The following is a 20,225-nucleotide window of genomic DNA, read 5'->3' as shown; positions in this document are numbered from 1 at the left end:
TTGCTTCAACTAAAAAACACAGTTTACTTGTCTACTTAACATTTTAAGAATAATTTTGTCTGACAAGAAGAAGGTTAATGAGAATTTCAGGATTTCAAATGTAAGGATATGTATTTCTCCCATCTGCACACTTAATTGAAATATTCCTGACGAAACTACTGAGGCATCGAGTTAGTAATTATAATCTTATATACTCTTAACATCTTTTCCTCATTTTGTGCTCTGAATACAATTAAAGGCCTGAAAAAGTCGATTAAGCACATCCAGGTACCTAATTCAGCAATATTGTCTAACAGGGGTGTCCAAGCTTTTGGCATCCCTGCACCACACTGGAAGAAGAAGAGTCGTCTTGGGCCACACATTAAATACATTGCAACAAATAACTGCATAAAATCTCATCAGGTTTTAAGTAAATTTACAATTTTGTGTTGGGCCATATTCACAACCATTGTGGTCTGTATGCTGCCCATGGGTCATAGGTCAGACACCACTGGAAAATATTTTTAAAATTCTTTTTATATTTGGCTAAAATAGCTGCAGACAGGGTAGCCTTCATAGATTTATTCAATTCCCAACCAGGGCACCTACAGGAAGCAACTAATTGATGTTTCTCACATCTGTTTCTCTCTACTTTCTCCACCCTTTCTCCTCTTTCTAAAACTAAATAAGTGAAATCTTTAAAAAATAGTATTGTAATGGCTTGAGGTGCTTTGATAGAACATTTATCCTCATGAATTTTCCAATTTAAATAAAAAAACACTTTTTCATTCAATTTATTTTAATATTTCAAACAGTCAAAACACTATGCACTTAAAGAACCCAAATAATATATCTAACATGGATTTTGATGAACTAACAGTAATTTTGGATAGAAGTTTTAGTGACTAACTAGGAGTCTTAGGTAGTTTCTCCTGATGATATTTTAAATAAATATTTCCCTTTTTGTCCATATAAAATAATTTTGTATCTCAAGGTTACCCTGCTGTATAAATGGTGGGGGAAAAGTAAGTGTATAGTTGTGAGTACAAAAAACACAAAGTTGATTCTTATTATTTATTAATGATTGCATTATTTTTCGTATGGACAGCTGCAAATCTACTTTTGCCTTATCTTTTATACACTTAATCTTCTATTTGTCTTGTGCACTTACTCATCTCTGATAATTTCACTTATGTGAAAACCAAAAATTGAATATTAGTAGCAGAAAAAATGCAAAATTTTAATTTAGAGATATAGATTAGGATGAACTCGTAACAACACCATTATTGTTATAGTTAAATTAAAATATTGGAAAAAGTGTATAGACGTATGGTGTCAAATTTTTAAAGCAAAAATGACTAAAACTTAAACAAAATAAGCAGACTATTTTGAAATAACTTTATATTTCAAAAATGCTATATTATCTTTTCTTATTAAAAATCTACAATAAATGGATAAACACTTTTTCCTTATAACTCTATTTTCTTTTTTTACAGGTGACGCAAACATCTACCATTCATGATGTTAAACAAAAGTTTCACAAAGCATGTAAGTTTTATATCTACTTTAGAATTTGCGCTGGCTGGTGTAGCTCAGTGGATTGAGTGCAGGCCTGTGAACCATAGGATCGTGGTTCAATTCCCAGTCAGGGCACATGCCTGGGTTTTAGGCCAGTTCCCAGCAGGGGATGCATGAGAAGCAACCATACATTGATATTCCTCTCCTCTCCTTCCCTTCCCTTCTAAAGATAAATAAATAAAATCTTTAAAAATTAAAAAAATAATTTATATTACAGTCTTATTTTTATTGATTCAGAATTATCTGTAAAAATAAGTACGATGTTATAAGAGAAGTAGTGTGTGGACATAGTATTTTAACATGTAGCTCAGAAATAATATGGTTCCAGAGAAACCTCTGGATCATGAACATTCTTGTATCTTATTCTCTAATGGATGCTTTAAACCTCATTATCCCTTTGTTTTTTCACAAAACTGTTTTGTAGTTCATATCAGAGCAGTTTGCATTCTAACAGAAATCTTCCTATATATACAAATGTTAATAAATACAAAGTATTTTTCCATTTAAGCAAATTATTAAGCAAAAATTTTTCACCATGTATTTATACCTGTCACATTGCTTCCACATAGGAATACTGTATATAATATATTTAGATTATATTATTGAACTATATTAATAGTTAATATAGTCTATTGATGGATCTCCTATAATTATTTATATATAAATATTGATATGAAGTTAGTATAAGTTAGATTTTTATTTTTACAACATTTTAACAAGGTTTACTCATAAACACTGAAGATGTCTGTAAGTGCTAGGGAACATTTTAAAAATAACTTTTAGAGCAACTTTAAAAGTTCATCGCAAAATTGATAGAAAATACACAGAATTTTGGTTTACCCCCTTCTCTCACACACGCACAGCCTCCCCCACCATTAACAGCCCACATCAGGGTAGTGTATTTTTGACAACCCAGTAATCTGTATTGACGCATCTTTATTACCCAAAGTCCGTAGTTTACTTCGGGTTTCGTTCTTAGTGTTCTACGATCCATAGGTTTTGCTATCAAGAATTTTTAATCCTTTAGTTGAATCATGTTTTTTTCTTAAAATATGCCTAAAGTTCACAAATTAGAACATTAACCTGTTTAATATTAACTTAGAGTAAAATAGGTAGAACTGCTTTTACTATTTTCATTATTTTTTCAGGAAAATATATTTACTGAATATTTTCTGTACATATGACATATGCTAGACATAATGACTAAATGGAAGTAGAAGATGTCTTGTCTGACTTCAAAAATTACCCTTATGAGGAAGGTAAATAAAACAGTCAATGTATCTAAAACTTATAGACATAATGGGAAATATTCTAGAATTTTTAAATGAAATAGAAAGCATACACTTGTTGGAACAGCATTATTTGCAGTATGATTTAGATTATTTTTATGGACTTTTTAAATATTCAACGACAATTGTCCCCATTCCCTTCCATTGCTCTCCCCCTGCCCTACTCACCCTTACCTCACACATTCAATCCTCCCAGCCCCACCATGGGTCCTTTATACATGTTCCTTGACTTGCCCTCTCCTTTTTTTTCCTCCTTTATCTCCCTCTCCCATCCCCTCTGGTTACTGTCAGTTTGTTCTTTATTTCTGTGTTTCTGGTCCTATTTTGCTTGCTTGTTTGTTTTGTTTGTTAGGTTTCACTTATAGGCGGCATCATTTGGTATTTATCTTTCACTGTCTAGCTTACTTCACTTAGCATAAAGCTCTCCAGTTCCATCCATGCTGTTTAGAAGGGTAGAATTTCTTTCTTTCAGCGGCGTAGTATTCCATTGTGTAAGTATACCGAGGTTTTTTGATCCATTCATTTACTGATGGGCACGTAGGCTGTTCCCAGCTCTTGGCTATTATAAATTGTGCTGCTATGAATGTTAGGGTGAACAGATTCTTTCAAATTAGCGTTTCAGGGTTCTTAAAGTATAATCCCAGCAGTAGAATTGCTTTGTCAAAAGTCAGTTCCATTTTTTGTGTTTTGAAGAAATTGTATGCTGTTTTCCACAGTGGCTGCAGCAGTCTGCATTTCCAGCAACTGTAGACTAGGGTTCCCTTTTCTCCACAACTTTCCCAGAATTTTTCATTTGTTGATTTGGTTATGATGGCCATTCTGATTGATGTGAAGTGGTGTCTCATTGTGGTTTTAATTTGCATCAGGTCTCTGATGGCTAGTGATGCTGAGCATGTCTTCCTGTGTCTGTGGGGCCCTCTGCATGTCCTTCATAGAGAAGTGGTTATTCAGGTCCTTTGCCCATTTTTCAATTGAATTGTTTGTCTTCCCGCTGTGGGGTCATGTGACTTCTTTGTGCATTTTGGAGATCAAACCCTTGTCTGAGGTATCATTGGCTTAGATTCTTTTAGAGGGTGAGTTCTGCTATTTTACCATGAGGACAGGCAGGTTTTGAATATGCAGAGGTGAACCAAAAAGGGATTATCGTAAGAAAAAAAGAACTAAAGAAAATAAGAGATCAAAATGAAAGATCTGCCATGGATCAATTCTCTATTTTCAGCAAGCAAATTCTGCATGTATTTATGCCAATATATTATAAATTATTGAAAAAACTTAAAATTCCATATTCATGCCTTAGCCCATAATGCATGTAAACCATGCTACCATAATTATTTCCAGAAGTATTTCCTAGTTACAGTCTAAATGTTTTTGATTCATTCCTTTCTTTGCATAAATATGGTTCTCATTAAAGTAGTAATGAATGCCATCTTTGGAAAGCCTTAGATCAATTTTAGCTAATAATATGGTTTCAGAAAATTTTGAATGTAGTATCAAGTGAAAGGATATTTGAAAATAATTATTTACTATAAAGTAAAAAAGGGCACACACATTTTATTTAAATTGATATGACAATTTAAGAAGTACATTATTTTTGTATTTATCCTGAAATGAGGAAATGGATAACAGCCTAATGTATTTGTAGAAACAATGTGCAATCACCACCTTGTGTGATTCTATGCATACTTTCTGACAGCTTGTCTGTATGTATAGGAAGACATACATAACAATTACATGGCATCCTAAAATTGTAGAGCCAGAATTTTTGCATTTATGTAGTACCAAGCCTATTTCTAAGTAGGCAAATGAAGTTAGACAGTTTGCAGAAAATCCTAGAAATGTACAGTTTCAGAATTGGAAAACTGAATATGACTGTAATATGGTTAGTTTTAATAGCTGATTATATCAGTTCTTAGGGATATCTTGACAACTATTAATTTACTTTTCTCAGCAAAGTTTGAATCTTTAACAATTGCATAAATTTTAGCTTTTATTTTTTACTTTTACAAAAGTACCTTTACTTTGAAAGTATATCCATCGCTTGTAGAAAAATAGTATTCATGGAATTTTGCATTTGTTGTACTAAATTTTAAAAAGTTATCGATCTTCAGATTTTAGAAAATGAAGACACAAAATACATGTTTTGCTTGTACTACATTACATGGAGGTATCTCAAATAATTAAATTGGATATTATGTTTAATATATTTGCCAAATCATAAAAAGAAACCAAGAAACTTTAACGCCAACAATATATGATGGTATGTACAATGGTTAAAAGAAAGTTACGTGCTAACTGCCTTCATGTTTTACCTCTTAGCATAATAAGAGTATGTGACATTGTGTGTTTTTTCAAATAAATATATTCAACCAAGAATACTCACATATGTATAAATATGTATATATAGTACTTGTACAATAATTATAACTATATAACTACAATTGCTGGCTTTCTACAGACTATTTTTCTGATGCCAATTTATTTTTTTATTATGACATTTCAGATGCTATTTTTTTCAGGCCCTGGAGTTATGATACAAATTGTTAATCTTGTAAGGAAAAAATTAACTTATCAGAGGACTGGTTTCCTGAGGGAAGAATGCTCCTTGCATGTCTTTTATCTCTAGCCTCTGTTCTCTAGATTTTCTCACTGATCTTGATTTCTTATCTGCCTACTATTTCTCTGACTTCTGTCAGCTTCACATTTTTCTTAGTTTTATTTTGGAAAATTTTTAGCATGATTTTTTTGTCTTGTAAAATGACTACCTTATGCTCTTTTAAGGTTCATAATTTTTCATGCCTGCTTTGTTATGAGTCTTTTTTTAGATTATCCTGGTGACACCAGCAATTAGACTGGTAAGAAAATAAGGGAGATAAATGCAATTACAGTGTTAGCTGTTAAGGCAAAAGAGAAAGAACAATGATTTTCATCAAGAGACACCTAATACACTATAAATTTTATATATGCACATTTACACAAACCCATACAAAACATTACATTCAACTGTTTCTCCTCTTCTCATTTTAGCTACCAAAAATTGGTGAAATGCCCTCAACTGCAAATTCTCTGCTAGTCTTTCTTTACCTCCATCCATTTATTTGTAACACTTAAAATTATTATTCTTGCTTATACCTTGAAGTCTTTCCTGCACAGCTTCAGTGATTTTCACACTCAATTCTGCATATATCATCCCTCTAGTCACTCCCACCTTTTCACACAGCCTGCATATAGAAATTACTGTTTGTCAAAACCAAGTTGAAAAATAGAAATTTATACAAGTACAAGGGACACTTGGACTAAAGAAATGTAAAAAAAAATCTAAGATTTCAACAGAGCTTTTAAAAAAATCCTCATGTATTTATACAATTAGCTGTCTAGGCTGAGCAGTATTACCCCATTTCATGTTATTCAACTAAAATATGTTCATGTATTCTTTAATTTAAAGGCAATTTATTCTCTCTTAGAATACAACATGACTTGCTAGAATAATTAATATTTTTAGAAAGTAATAGAACTTACAAAGAATCATAGCCAAATGTATCCATACTAATTTAAATTTGTAATGATATATGAGGTCTGTCCAGCCATGGAATATGAAAAAAAAGGACATTTATTGAAGAAGCTATGAGATGCAAGAAGCATTGTTCATAGGACAATGATGGCCCAGTCCCCATCAAAGTAGGCAACTTGGGACCTCACAAAATTTTCCCAGTTGTCATTATCTTCCTATTCCATTTCATTTTCTTGAATCTCATCAATGGTCTGAAACATTTATCTTTCAAAGGTGATTTTGTTTTGGGAAGAGCTGAAAGTCTCAGGGCACCAAATCTGGGCTGTAGGGGGGCTAAATCACATAGATTACTTGGTATTTTGTCAAAACAGTCTTCATGAGACACAATGCATCACGATTGCATTGTCATAATAAATCTGCCAATCACCAGTTACCCATAATTGCAGTCTTCTGAATTATCCAGTTTCCTCAGAGGAATGTTCAAGCTTAGCACAAAATTTGATGCAGGTTAATTGCTCTACATGCTCAGTCATTTTGAACGTGATGCCCCCAGAGTACACACTCACTCAACAGCATGTACCACCACCACTAACTAGTACAGTGAACTTGTCATTGTTCACCCATGTATATTCTAGTCCACTGGTTCACTCTCCTTGGATGCCAGGTGATATTGATGTCACTCAAACAGTTCTTGTATTAACAATGGCTAAACATTTTTTTGGACAAACCTTGTATTCTATTTTGTAGATTTAATTAATGAAAAAACAAAATGTTGCCAAAATAACAAGTGAATTCCAGTGGAAAAAATTGGCTAAAACTTAAGTTGTTTTGCTGCAATTTATCTTACTTAAAATTGTGTAAATTTCTATAATCTAGACTTCTAAGGAGAGGGATGAGGGATGAATGTGATACTTGTCAGTGACAAAAAGAACATATATTAATAAAATTAAAGTATTTTCCAAGCAATGGTGGAATGAATATGCTGTTTAGGAACTGAGTCTTTACTCTTATAAGCCAAGAAATCTCTAATAGAAATTCAAAAATGTTGTTGTTGTACAAAGTTGTGTAAAAGAAGTGTTTCATCCAAATAGGTTTTTTATTGTTGTTCTGTTACAATTGTCCCACTTTTACCCCATTGCTCTCCCCTAACTCATCATCCCAACTTCCTCAGTCAATCCCCCCCTATTGTACATGCCCATGAGTCCTCTATTCAAATTCCTTGGTTTGCCCCTACTCCTTCTTTCCCGTTTTCCCCCTTCCACCTCCCCTCAGGTCACTCCTGGTCTGTTCTTATTTCTGAGTCTCTGCTTCTTCAATTTTGCTCATTTGTTTGTTTTGTTGATTAGATTTCACTTATAGGTGAGATCATACGGTATTTGTCTTTCATCACCTGGCTAATTTTACTTGGCATACTGCTCTCCATATCCATCCATACTGTTAAGAAGGGTAGGGTTTCCTTCTTCTTTCTGCTGTGTAGTATTTCATTGGGTAAATGTACCACTGTTTTTTGAGCCATGCATTCACTGATGGCATTTAGGCCTGTTTCCAGCACTTGGTTGTTGTAAATTGTGCTGCTATGAACATTGGGGTGCATAGGAGCATCAATTCTTTGAACTGATGTTTCAGGATTCCTAAGGTGTACTCCCAGCAGTGGAATTGCTGGGCTGAAAGGCAATTTTGTTTCTAGTGTTTTGAGGAAACCCCACACTGTTTTCCACAGTAGCTACACCAGTCTGCATTCCCACTAACAATGCAGTGTTCTCCACAACCTTGCCAGCACTTGTTGTTTGTCGATTTGGTTATGATGGCCATTCTGAGTGATGTGAAGTGGTGTCTCATTGTGGTTTGCATCAGATCTCTGATGGGTAGTGATGCTGACCATTTTTTCATGTGTCTGTGAAGCCCTCTGCATGTTCTCCATGGAGAACTGTCTGTTCAGGTTCTTTGCCCATTTTTCAATTGGATTGTTTGTCTTCCTGGTGTGAGGTCATGTGGGTTCTTTATGTATTTGGAATTTTATATATCAAACCCTTGTTTGAAGTATTGTTGGTGAATAATTTTCCCATAGAGTTTTTCCCTTTCCATTTTGTTGATGTTTTCTTTAGCCATACAGAAGCTTTTTAGTGTGATGTAGTCACATTTGTTTATTCTTTCCTTTATATCCCTTGCCCTAGGGGAATGTATGGGTGAAAATATTGCATCATTGGATACCTGATATTTTCCTGCTTATGCTTCCTCTAGGACTTTTATGTTGTCAAGACCTATATTTGTCTTTTCATCCAAATAGTTTTTAATCAACTTTTTTCTAATTTTTAAAATGTACTTATTTTGTAGTTATAGGTAGCTTGCTATGAAAATAAGTTGTCCTCAAAGTTATTACAATATCATGCATAATGTCTGAAAAAAACTAGCCATTGGATTAGAGAACTTACCCAAGGCCACATGGCTAATAAGTCACTGAGCTGGAATTTAAGCTCAGGGAACATGATTCTTGTGTCCTGTACTCTAAACATAACCCAAATTTCCTCTATTTTACTGAGTCATGTTTTTCATTCAGGCTGAAGTTCAAATAGTACTTGTTTATTTTACTTTGGAAAGGCTATTATTATTCCCCATTTGCAAATAGAGAAAAAAACTAGAAAGTTAAATTTTTTAAAATTATGTAACAAGTACTGGAGCTATTAATTAATTAATGAATGTATTTATTTTTAAAGATTTTATTAATTTTTTTAGACAAGTGGAAGGGAGGGAGAAAGAGAAGGAGAGGGACATCAATTGTGGTCCACTCTGGGGACCTGGCCTGCAACCCAGGCATGTGCCCTGACAGGAAATCCAACCGGCGACCCTTTGGTTCACAGGCCAGCAGCACTCAATCCACTGAACCACATCAGCCAGGGCCCAGTGCTGTTAATTTAAACATAGTACCCATTTTGCTACAAAGGCTGAGATTTCTGTCTAATGTCACACGGCACCATAAGATTAAACAATAAGTAAATAACGGTTGACGTGAATAAAAGGGAAAAAAAGTAAATATGGCTTGAACGTGCTAGTGGAATTTCCCCTGTGAGTCTAATCTAAGAATAAGTAGTATGTGAACTGAAGTAAAACAGTAAATGACAATCATCTGAAATGTAGTTTGTGAACTAACTAGTATAAAAGAAATTTCTGAAAGCAAAGCAAAGTCATTTTGCCTGTGCTATGTGCATTATCTGTAAGTTGACCATATCAAAAAACGTTTCAGTGTTTAAAATTTATTGGAGTACTTGTCTCTGCAGTTCCCAGAAAAAGCCCTGGGTAGAAAACAAGAGAAAGGACAATGAAATTAGCAGAATGATTGTATTTTTAGCTACATGAATATAGGTATAATTTATTATAGCAGATGAAATGCATGTAAATTTTTGCCAGAAAACCAGAAGAATATAAAAAATGCTAAACTTTGAAAAGTACAGAGAGAGTAACTCAAAACAAAGGTAACAGACTAGAAGCACTTTTCATATACAGTATAGAATAGCGAGTGCTCTCTAGGCAATTTAAAAGGAGCCTCCTGGCTAGGCTCTAAAGTTTCCTGATCTGTTGACAAAAGAAGCTAGGAAAATGATAAATGCAACAAGCAAAGAAGTGGCAGAATACTTTTCTTAGAAAAAGGCTTCTGTCATTAAGTCAAGAAGTAGCTAACATACGTTAATAGCTTCTTTACCAAAAGGAATTGTGAGCTTTGTCAATAATTTACAGAAAATGTCCTAATTTTGAAGGTTATTTATTCTTTGGTAATATTCAAGGTTATATTTTGTAAAAACTGTGGAAACCTTCTTTGAATTTAATCACTGAGGTATACATAAGACCCTTTACTAGAGAACAGCAATATCATATTTAATTATACATGTGGATTTTAAGAATAAGGTAAGTTAATAAAACCTGTACATATTGCTCTTCTAGTCATTAAAGGAATTCTAACAATTGTGCCAACTGAATACAAAGAAACTTGATGTTATACCATCTGCCACCAGTTGACAATAACCATAAATTGCATCAGTTATTCGCCACCTTGATAACCTTCAGACCAAATGTTTTAGGAAGAGAGTGAGATTTCATAAATTATATTTCATCCATTTACATTTTCACAGGATTTTCAAAATATCATATTTATATAGCATACTGTGTACAAAACTCAATTATTTTATGCCACATATTGCTAATTTTTCTTGTTTTAAAGATCATTACAATTGTGAAGAACAATATTTGTTGATATGTGAAATTTTATTTCATTGAAAATGCTTTATGTTTCCAAATGATTATCTTACAACATAATAGCTTAAATTCTTTGTATTTTCAATTTTATATTTAAAACAACTTTTTAATGTTGAGTCGGAAAAATAATTATTTAATTTAACGTATTTCAACAAATACATTATTCAAGTCAAATGACTAAGTACTATGCTATACTACTGGAAGATAAGTATTCATACATAGCCATCAGGAATTGCTAGCATGTAGAAACACACATATATGTGCACACATTCCCAATACCACTTATTTAATAAACTTCCTTTACCCCATTGGATGTACTTTTCTCCTCTGTCAAATAATAATTAACATTAATTTGGATTTCTCTGATGATTAGTGATGTTGAATATCTTTTCAAGTGTCTTAGGCCACCTGTATGTCTTCTTGGGAAGAGTTCCTATTCAGATCCTTTTCCTATAGCAATACTTTCTTTCAAAATATCTTCTAGAAAAAGGGAAACACAAGAAAAAAAATCAAACAGTACTATGTATTTTCATTTGTATACTAAAACATTTTTGCAGAGCAAAGGAAGCCATCAATAAAATAAAAAGACAACCCATTGAATGGGAGAACATAATCACTGATATATCTGATAAGGGGTTAATAACCAAAATTTATAAAGAACTTATAAAGCAAAAACACAGTTCTTTATAAGAAGTCAACACCCAAAATAACAAACAATACAATTAAAACATAAACTTTTTTAAATATCTGGAATTTATCCTCATGCAACAAATAGAGTACTGGATTCTCACTATTTAGAATATCATTTTGATTTCCATAACATTAATTTGTTATCAAATGTTATTCTTACTGAGTCCAGTTAGCTGTTTTCTCTCCTTTAGGTATATTTACATTACCTATTTTAAAAATTATTTAATCTTAGAAACTTTATCCTATTTAAAAATATATCTTTGGTCATTTATTTTGTATCATGATTTCTCCATCATTTGGCTGATAATTTTAAACAAATATCTTCTTGACAGGTCTTTAGTTTATTTTTTTAGAGTTCCATAAATTTGAATTTCAAGCAGTTTCAGGGACATGATGTTTTGCAAATATGATCCAAACACTTATATAATGCCATTATATGTCATTGTTAAATAGTTAAAATATGAATCTGTATAGCCTCCTTGTTTTTCCACCATTTATTTTAGTGACCACTAATTCTTTCCTGGCATGTGTTAGAGTAAAATATTCATAAAATAAATCCACATCAACAAAGCTTTTAATTGTAGTATTATGTAAAAAATGTACAGGTTAGTATTATGTGGTATTATATATGTAGCATATATATTTTAAAATACAGACCTTAGATATATGTGTGCATGTGTGTGTAGATGATTACATAGTGTGCAATGTTATAAAATGAATATATAGTTAAGTATTTACCTTTTCTACTATAAAGCTAGAGAAGTATAGAAATGATCTAAGGTCTATTTTCAGAAAATTATTACATTTTTCTATTTGAATTATGCAAGCATTCCTGGTTAACTTTCTTTAGTGTAGACAAAAATATTTTCAAAATTCCAAAAAATGTTTACATGTTCTTAAAAATAAAATGTCTTAATTTCCTGCTTCAGTACCTATTGAGTTTAAAAGCCTATGGCAGTCATTTCCAAGCTGTACTTAAATAATGTAAAAAAGTCAAAAGAAGAACATTTCATCTAAAATGAATGTTTTAGATAGAAATTCTACAGGATAATTTTGAGGTTTACTAAATGTTTATCAAATGAAATCTAAATATATATTTTAATTAAATTTACTGAGGTGGCATTTGTTGGTAAGACTATATAGGTTTCACCCTGGCTGATGTAGCTCAGTGGATTGAGCACAGGCCTACAAACCAAAAGGTCGCAGTTTTAATTCCTAGTCAGGGCACATGCCTGGGTTGCAGGCCAGGTCCCTGGAGGAGGGCTCATGAGAGGCAACCACACATTGGTGTTTCTCTTTCTCTCTTTCTCTTTCCCTTCCTCTCTTTCTAATAAAAAAATAAATGAAATATCTAAAAAAAGATTGTGTAGATTTCAAGTGCAAAATCCTATGATGCATCAACTGTATATTGCACTGTGTGTGCACCTCTCAAAATCAAAATGTCATCTGTCACCATATATTTGGCCACTGTTACCCCTTACTACCCTCCACTTTCTTTTCCCTCTGGTAGCCAACTCTCATACTGTTATGTATGAGGTTTTGTTTGTTTATTTTTCTTGTTTGTTTATTTGTTGCTTTCAGTTTTATATCCCACAAATGGGTGAAATCCTTTGGTTCTAGGCTTTTTTTGTCTGAAATGTTTTGCTTAGCATGATATTTTCAGGTTTCATGCATTTTGTTGCAAATGGCAATATTTTACCTTTCCTTATGTCTGAGTAGTATTCCATTGAGTACATGTACCGCATCTTCTTTAGCCAATCATCTTTGTCAGTTTGCACATCTTAGTCACCATGAGTAGTATACGTATAAGTATACTATACTATATTGTACTATACTATACTATAAGTATACCATCATGCAACGGACATAAGGGTGAGTATATTTTTACAAGTAAATGCTTTCAAATTTATTCAATAGATGCCCAGAAAAGGAGTTGCTGGATTACATGGTAAATTGCATTTTACATATTTTGAGGAGCCTACTTACTGTTACATAGTAGCTGTACCAGTTTACATTACCATCAGCAGTGAATGAGGGTTTGTTTTTCTCTACAACTTCAACAGTTGCTATTACTTGTCTTGTTGATAATAGACATCCTAACAGTTGTGAGGTGGTATCTCATTGTAGTTTTGATTTGCACTTTCCTAATAGCTAGTGGGGTGCAGCGTCTTTTCATATATCTGTTGGCCACGTGTGTATCTTTTGGGGAGAAGCGTCATGTCAGGTCTTCTACCTTTTTATTTGGGTTGTTTGTGTTTTGGTGTTGAGTTCCTTATATAGTGTTTTGTAACAATTCACAGCACTCCATTCATCTAGTTTACTTTTAAAATTTAAGTCAACTTCTTTTAATAAAGTTTCTACCAACTATAAGTTTCATGTTATTCTAGTATATTACCTTTCAATTTTCTTTTTATTTTTCTACTTACCTACCTAACTTTTTCCTATTTTTTGAGAGGTTTTGTATCAGGTTTTCAGATATTTCCTTCATTCTAAGACTTGCTATTACATTGAAAATTACATCTAAAATGGTAACCATGCAAATTTCAATAAGACTTGTTTCTCTGGTACTTTTACTTCCTCTCTATTTTACCTCCTTACCATATTATTAAAACCAGGAGATTTGCCTTAGTTATGATTTACTTTTAATGTTGAAACTGACTAAACCACATGGCCATCTACTATTCTAAATATCTCATTTTTAATTCAGAACTCCCATTTTGTGGAACTTGTTGAGATTATGCACAATCTCTAGAATCCCACCATTCTTCTGAAGTGTCACATAACTTAAAATTGTCATTTGTACTCTATCTACACTGTTCACTTACTTGTTAGTTAATAGCAAATGCTTTACTATGAAAACCTCTTCCTCTGCTCTGGTAACATTTATTTCTCACTTTATCCTATATTTTCAAATGCACCTATATTTTTTACCAAACAAAATTTCCAACATACAAACCACTTTTAACAATGCCATCATTCCTTCACCTATTCGTAACTCAATACTCACCTCAAAACACACTTGTCAGCAAGCCAAGATCTTTCAAAGGTCACTAGCATTTCTTTGGTGGTAGGTGGCTAATGCAGTGGATTATTTTTGATCATTTGTAACTTAAACTGTCAATCAATTGCATCTGACATGTACACTACTTTTCTCTGTGTTTGGCTTCTTTTTGTTTGATCATACCTCTCTGCCTACTTGATTCTAAGGTATTTTAATTCCGTTATCTTATCTGAACTTTCATTCTCAGACTCCTTTGAGGACTTCTCGTGATTCTTTGCCTCTTAAATATCATTACTTCTCAAACTTTATCTTAAACATGTTTTCTTTTTAATTCTACATGTTTCTTTTTGTGTGCATTCTCAATAATTTCAGTTGTTCAGAGAATATCAGCAAGGGAAAAGCAAATACCATATGATTTCACTCATATGCGGAATTTGATGAACAAATGGGACTAACAAGACTCATAGAGTCTTGATGAACTTGATGAATTTGATGAACAAATGAGACAGACTCGTAGATGGAGAGTAGGCTGGACGACACAGGACAGAAGTAAAAGGTGGAGGGATGGATCAAAGAGGAAAGCCCTCATGCACGTGAGCAATAATGTGGTGACTGCAGTGAGGGATGGAGCATAAAGGGGCTCAATAATAATACAAAAATATGATAAAAGTTTAAAAAAGAGAAAATATCACTAACAAATGGGTGAGGTCATAACTGTCTTCTTACCAGAACTTTCAACTGTATATTCAACAGCTGACATGGCATCTCAATACTGCATCTTTCAGACACCTCTGAAAAAATTCATTAGATTTGGCACACAAAGGAATAATAGATTGAATAGATTGGTTCCTTTGGCACACAAAGGAATAATAGATTGATTCTGAAAAATTCAAGTTTTTTTTCCAAATTCTAAGAATTGGTGAATACTGAAATGAAATAATTCTTGGGACAATAAATAAGGATACATACTGCATACTGAATTGTCTTCCTGTGTAAAGGTTCTATTTAAAGTACTGTGATAATGAGAAACCATTTTCAACCAAGGCACTTTGTTTATATTTGAAGGTATTGGACTTGGGGGATGACAAATTAATATAAACTTGCCTAATCCCAGAACAAATAAAATATCTCAATTATAAGAACACAGAGTATGTATGTGTGTATATACATGTGGCTGTGTAGCTCTGTGATTAGATAGCCACATTATAATTATATTTATTAAAATTCTTAGATTGTGTGTTGCAATAAAACTATTTGAAAGAGGTCACTGACTATCAAGCAAATGACTACTACCAACATATTCAGATACACCATTGGTATATCTGCAATCTCACAACCACAGTTCAAGTGCTTAGAACTTTAAATCTGGATACCTATATTTGTCTCCAATTTAATACCTTTCCTCATACATTGACAGGGTCTGCATCCTATGCCTACTTCCCTACTACCTCCAGCATCAAGTTAAAGCTCCTTTATGGCATACGAAGGGAGACCCCCCCAAACGGATTTTTGTACAAATTTGTGTATTTATTCTTTTTATTGTTTTTAGTTACAGTTGCCCCACTTTTCCCCTGTTACTCTACTCTATTCTTACATGATCAAACTCAGTCACCTTCAAAGTACTCTCCATTTGATGCAATACACCTATTGAGACTTTTTTCACTGCTCAATGAGTTTCTGAACTCTTGATTTTGACAGCTCTGAGGGCTTCTGCTGTTTTGTGCTTCACCTCTTTCACCTCAATAAAATGTTTCCCTTTGAGAAATTCTTTTCCTCAGGGGAAACAAAACAAAAAGTCCCTCGGGGAGCGATCAGGGTGAATAGTGAGGGTAGGGCATTGGGGTCATGCCATTTTTGGTCAAAAACTGCTGAACACTCAGTGCAGTGGGCAGGTGTGCTCATAAATCATCAATCATGAAATGGGCAAAGGTATTGAAAGAGTCTCCAAAACCAAATTCCCTGAAACTGAACGCAGCCTCTCACAGCAATGACAGCTAGGACACTGATACAGATGGGTTCTTAGAACACTCACCTAGTGGGGAAAGCCTGCCCTCCAAAAATAATTCAAGTTTTGTGAGGTTCCCCCTGTTAAGGTTCTCATAATGTCCTCAGACTATATGCGTATATGTGTGTTTATTCTGCTGGAGAAAACAGCAACAACAACAACACAAATACTCAGATAATTGACTCAGAATGTCCTGTTGATGACAGACTATGAGTTTTGTAAGGTACATCGGGGAGTCTTTGAAGACATGAAGAGAGGACAATCAGGTCTAATTAGTAACTCTGTAAAGCAAAATTTGGAGAAGTGCCATGGTGATGATGGATACTCTGGGAATCTTGGACGGCTAATAGTGTCTAATGTGGATGGGAATGTACGCATAATGATCAGTCCTAGGGTGGTGGGTAATTAACTGAGCAAACAGATAAGAGATTTACACCAGAGACGAGAAAGAAATCGTTTGGCTGTACTCTGTTTGCTCGTCTTCTTGTCCCACATTATTCCTGTTTATGTCTTCTAGTTTACTGACCTATTTTTAAAATTGGCTTGTTACTTTATGCCTCTTTCCCTCATAGTTTTTATTTTGTAATTTTGAATATCTGTTTATACAGCTTTAAAATTTTCCATTTTTAGAACCATGTCTTTTTTTTTTTTTACAGAAGCCTTGCTTTGCAGTTGTTGATTATACAGTGTTATAGCACTTTGTCTTTTTTGGTTGAGTACCTCATTAACAATAAACTTTCTAGCAGATGCTTTTTCTTTGCAAGGTCAGCAAAATTATACATGCTGGTTGTTGCTGGTTTGAGTGTTAATACTTTTTGTTGTTGTTGTTGTCAGGTATGACTTTGGAAACAGTTCTCTTATTTTTCATATCCATAAACACTATCATACATATCATATCTTACTGGCATCCTTGATTCATTTTTACTTTGATCACTTAATTATCTAGGAAACATTTATAAGACTTTAAAGAAACAGTTTACAGATAATAAAATGGTTGATTTAGTTCCAGTGAAGTAAAGTAATAAAGGAATCATTTCTAACAAATAATGCAACTGATTTAACAGTACTAAATCAGCAGTGAGTATTTTGGGACATTAAAACAGAGTTTTCTATAATGCTTGATGTCTATTTCTTATAAAAAAGAAAACTGAATTTGTGCACCTGCTCTTTTGTCCGACTTTTAGGCTTTTAGTGCTTGGGAACAGGGTAACAGTACTGCACTAACTAATAAAGCAATGTAACTGAAATGATAATGCATTGTGCACATTCTGTCACACCATCCTGGTCCTTACTCACCATTCTGTTCCCTGGTAAACATTTCCTGACCCTTAACCTTGTTTTATGTACTAAGAACTTCCTGTTGGAGAAAGTTTTTACTTGACAGGAAAGGAGAAAGTTTGTACACATCTTCAGTTGCCAAAACTAGAGAACTAACTGGAAGTTATTAAGAAAAATTTGATTTCATAGAATTATGAAATGTTACTAATAAAACTGTTTGTTAAAATTATTTTATCAAAGTCTAAGATTAACCATTAAATAAGCAAGGCACTCAAAATGCTTTATATCCCAACACCTTTCTTATTGTACACTACTGTAGTCCAGTATCTTGTTTATTTTTGCCTATGAAAATAAATGATCAGTATCATCTTTATTATTACTTTATATAATCAAGCACAAGGATATTCTATTACTGTACATAGAATTACTCACATACGCACAGGGTTCTTTGTAGACCATTGTTTAGTGCACCTCACCGCTTAGCCCTCTCACCAGCTTGTGTTTCTCAGAGTTGATCGGTTAGATGTCCGTCTGCTGATAGAAAGAAAAGGGTCGACCATGGGCATGATTCATTAGTCTAGCTGAGAACATTCTCATTTTACATTTCTGTGAAAAGATACTCCATTTTTCTTATTTTTCCTACATGAATTTCAGGAATCTTAAGGAATTGAACTCAGCCATGTAGAAACTTATATAACACTGTTTTTCCTTCTTCCGCTAAACTCTTAAATAGAGTCAGCTCTGCATAGCACACTTCTCAGAGCCATTTGTTTCTATTTACATTTCATCCCATCACCACCCCAGCCACGCACAGCACAGGATGTCAACAATAAATATTGGGCACCATCTTCTCTCTCCACGGTTCACTATAAGTATACCATCATGTAAATTGAGTAGTGTCTTTTCCTTATTTTTTTCAATTACAGGTAACATACAATATTGTTTACTTCGAAGAGTAAAACATAGGATTAGAAACTTATATAACTTATTAATTGATCACCCCATTAAGTCTGATACCCAATTGATACCATATATTGTTATTACAGTATCGCTGACTATATTTACTATGCTCTACTTTATATCCTATGACTATATTTTTAAGTAGCATTTCAACTGCTCTTAGAACTTATTCTTAGTAGGACTGGTGATATCAAGAAAGGGTAGGAGTTAGGGGGTGAATTTTACTTAGAGTCTTAAGTGAGGAATTCAGGTTCTAGGTCACCAAAGATACCAATTATTTTTGAAAATTTCCCCACTATTTTTTCTCTATATGTCTCTTCTCTCAGTAATAATGTGACACACTGGTTTCAGTTAAGTATTTAATACCACCAGTAATCAATAACTATCAGTAATAATTATTGTCTTATAAACTATATATCACTCCAAAGGACTTAATTTTCATGCTTTAGTCTGTAAGTTTTGATTATCAGCTTTATATTCCCTATATACAAAGACAGAATGTCACTACCATTAAGAATAAAATAGTTTACCTGTCCATTGTCAACTTTTATCATTTGTAAAATAGATATCTGAAAAGAAAAGTAGCAAATTTAAATATACATTTATACTTTTGACCAATATCATGTAGAAAAAAATCCAATCATAACACAAATAATAATAATTAACATGCTCCTAGGTTAAAAGAAAACAAGGGCAGGTATCTGGCATATGTACTTGAATCAATATGGTTCATAACATAATTTAGATTGTTTAAATCTAATATGACTTATATTGTTACCATTTTCTTTAATCATTGCAAATTTCAAAAAGATTATTTTGAAAAAGAAATATTTAAACCCTTCAAATTTGTCTTATCTTAGAGGATTTAATTCAATCAATGATGCCAATTTTTATGTAAGAGATCTATTATAAATGGTTTTAATAAATTTAAAAACACAATTTCTAAGATTTTATTTATTTAATTTTAGAGAGAGGGGAAGGGAAGAAGAAAGAGAGGTAGAGGAACGTTAATGTGTAGTTGCCTCTGGTGCTTCTCCTACTTGGGACCTGGCCTGCAACCCAGGCATGCGCCTTGACTGGGAATTGAACCGGGGACTTCGGTTCACAGGCTGGCGCTCAATTCACTGAGCCACACCAGCCGGGGCTAAAAATACATTTTTTAAACCAACTGAGTTCATACTTTTTAGACTATAATACAAAATAAGACATTCATATTATTTATATGAAAACAGAATATTGAAACTGTTGAAACAAAAGTTAAAAAACAAACTTAACCTGTGTATCTAGAATTTATTCCAATATGTTGCATTCAGTAATATGACAATCCATTTGTACAATATTATCTTTTCTTTTCTTTTTTCTATTCTATTCTATTCTATTCTATTCTATTCTATTCTATTCTATTCTATTCTATTTCATCCCACTCCTTTCCTTTCCTTCATTTTATTTTATAAAAATCTGAGAATAACATGTTGATTCCATTTTTAACTCACTAATGGCTCACAACAGTTTGATAAACATCACCTTATTGAAACAAATACATTTGAATTATATTAAGACATAACATATTTAGAATACTATTACACAGTGATATAAACCTTTCCACTTATGAAAGAAAGATCTCTAAAGTGTGGCTAAACTATGATAAAAGTTATACAAACCAAGTTGAGCATCTTAGATAATTTAAGA

At 33.0% G+C, this 20,225-nt stretch overlaps 1 protein-coding gene across 1 annotated transcript in view; it reads left to right on the top strand.

Annotated features, from left to right (window-relative positions):
* Positions 1 to 20,225, top strand: part of TECRL (trans-2,3-enoyl-CoA reductase like) — an 83,500-nt gene that overhangs the window by 18,067 nt on the left and 45,208 nt on the right. Inside the window, exon 2 of the mRNA XM_037029888.1 lies at positions 1,476 to 1,527. Coding sequence (XP_036885783.1) covers positions 1,476 to 1,527 — 52 coding nt within the window. The remainder of the gene's footprint in view (positions 1 to 1,475; positions 1,528 to 20,225) is intronic.

This window comes from Sturnira hondurensis, unplaced genomic scaffold, assembly GCF_014824575.4.
Source record: "Sturnira hondurensis isolate 20B ecotype Veracruz unplaced genomic scaffold, ASM1482457v3 Scaffold0020579, whole genome shotgun sequence".
In the NCBI taxonomy this organism is placed as follows: domain Eukaryota; kingdom Metazoa; phylum Chordata; class Mammalia; order Chiroptera; family Phyllostomidae; genus Sturnira; species Sturnira hondurensis.
The sequence above is the reverse complement of the archived record's forward strand: the minus strand, read 5'-3'. Positions and strand labels throughout refer to the sequence as shown.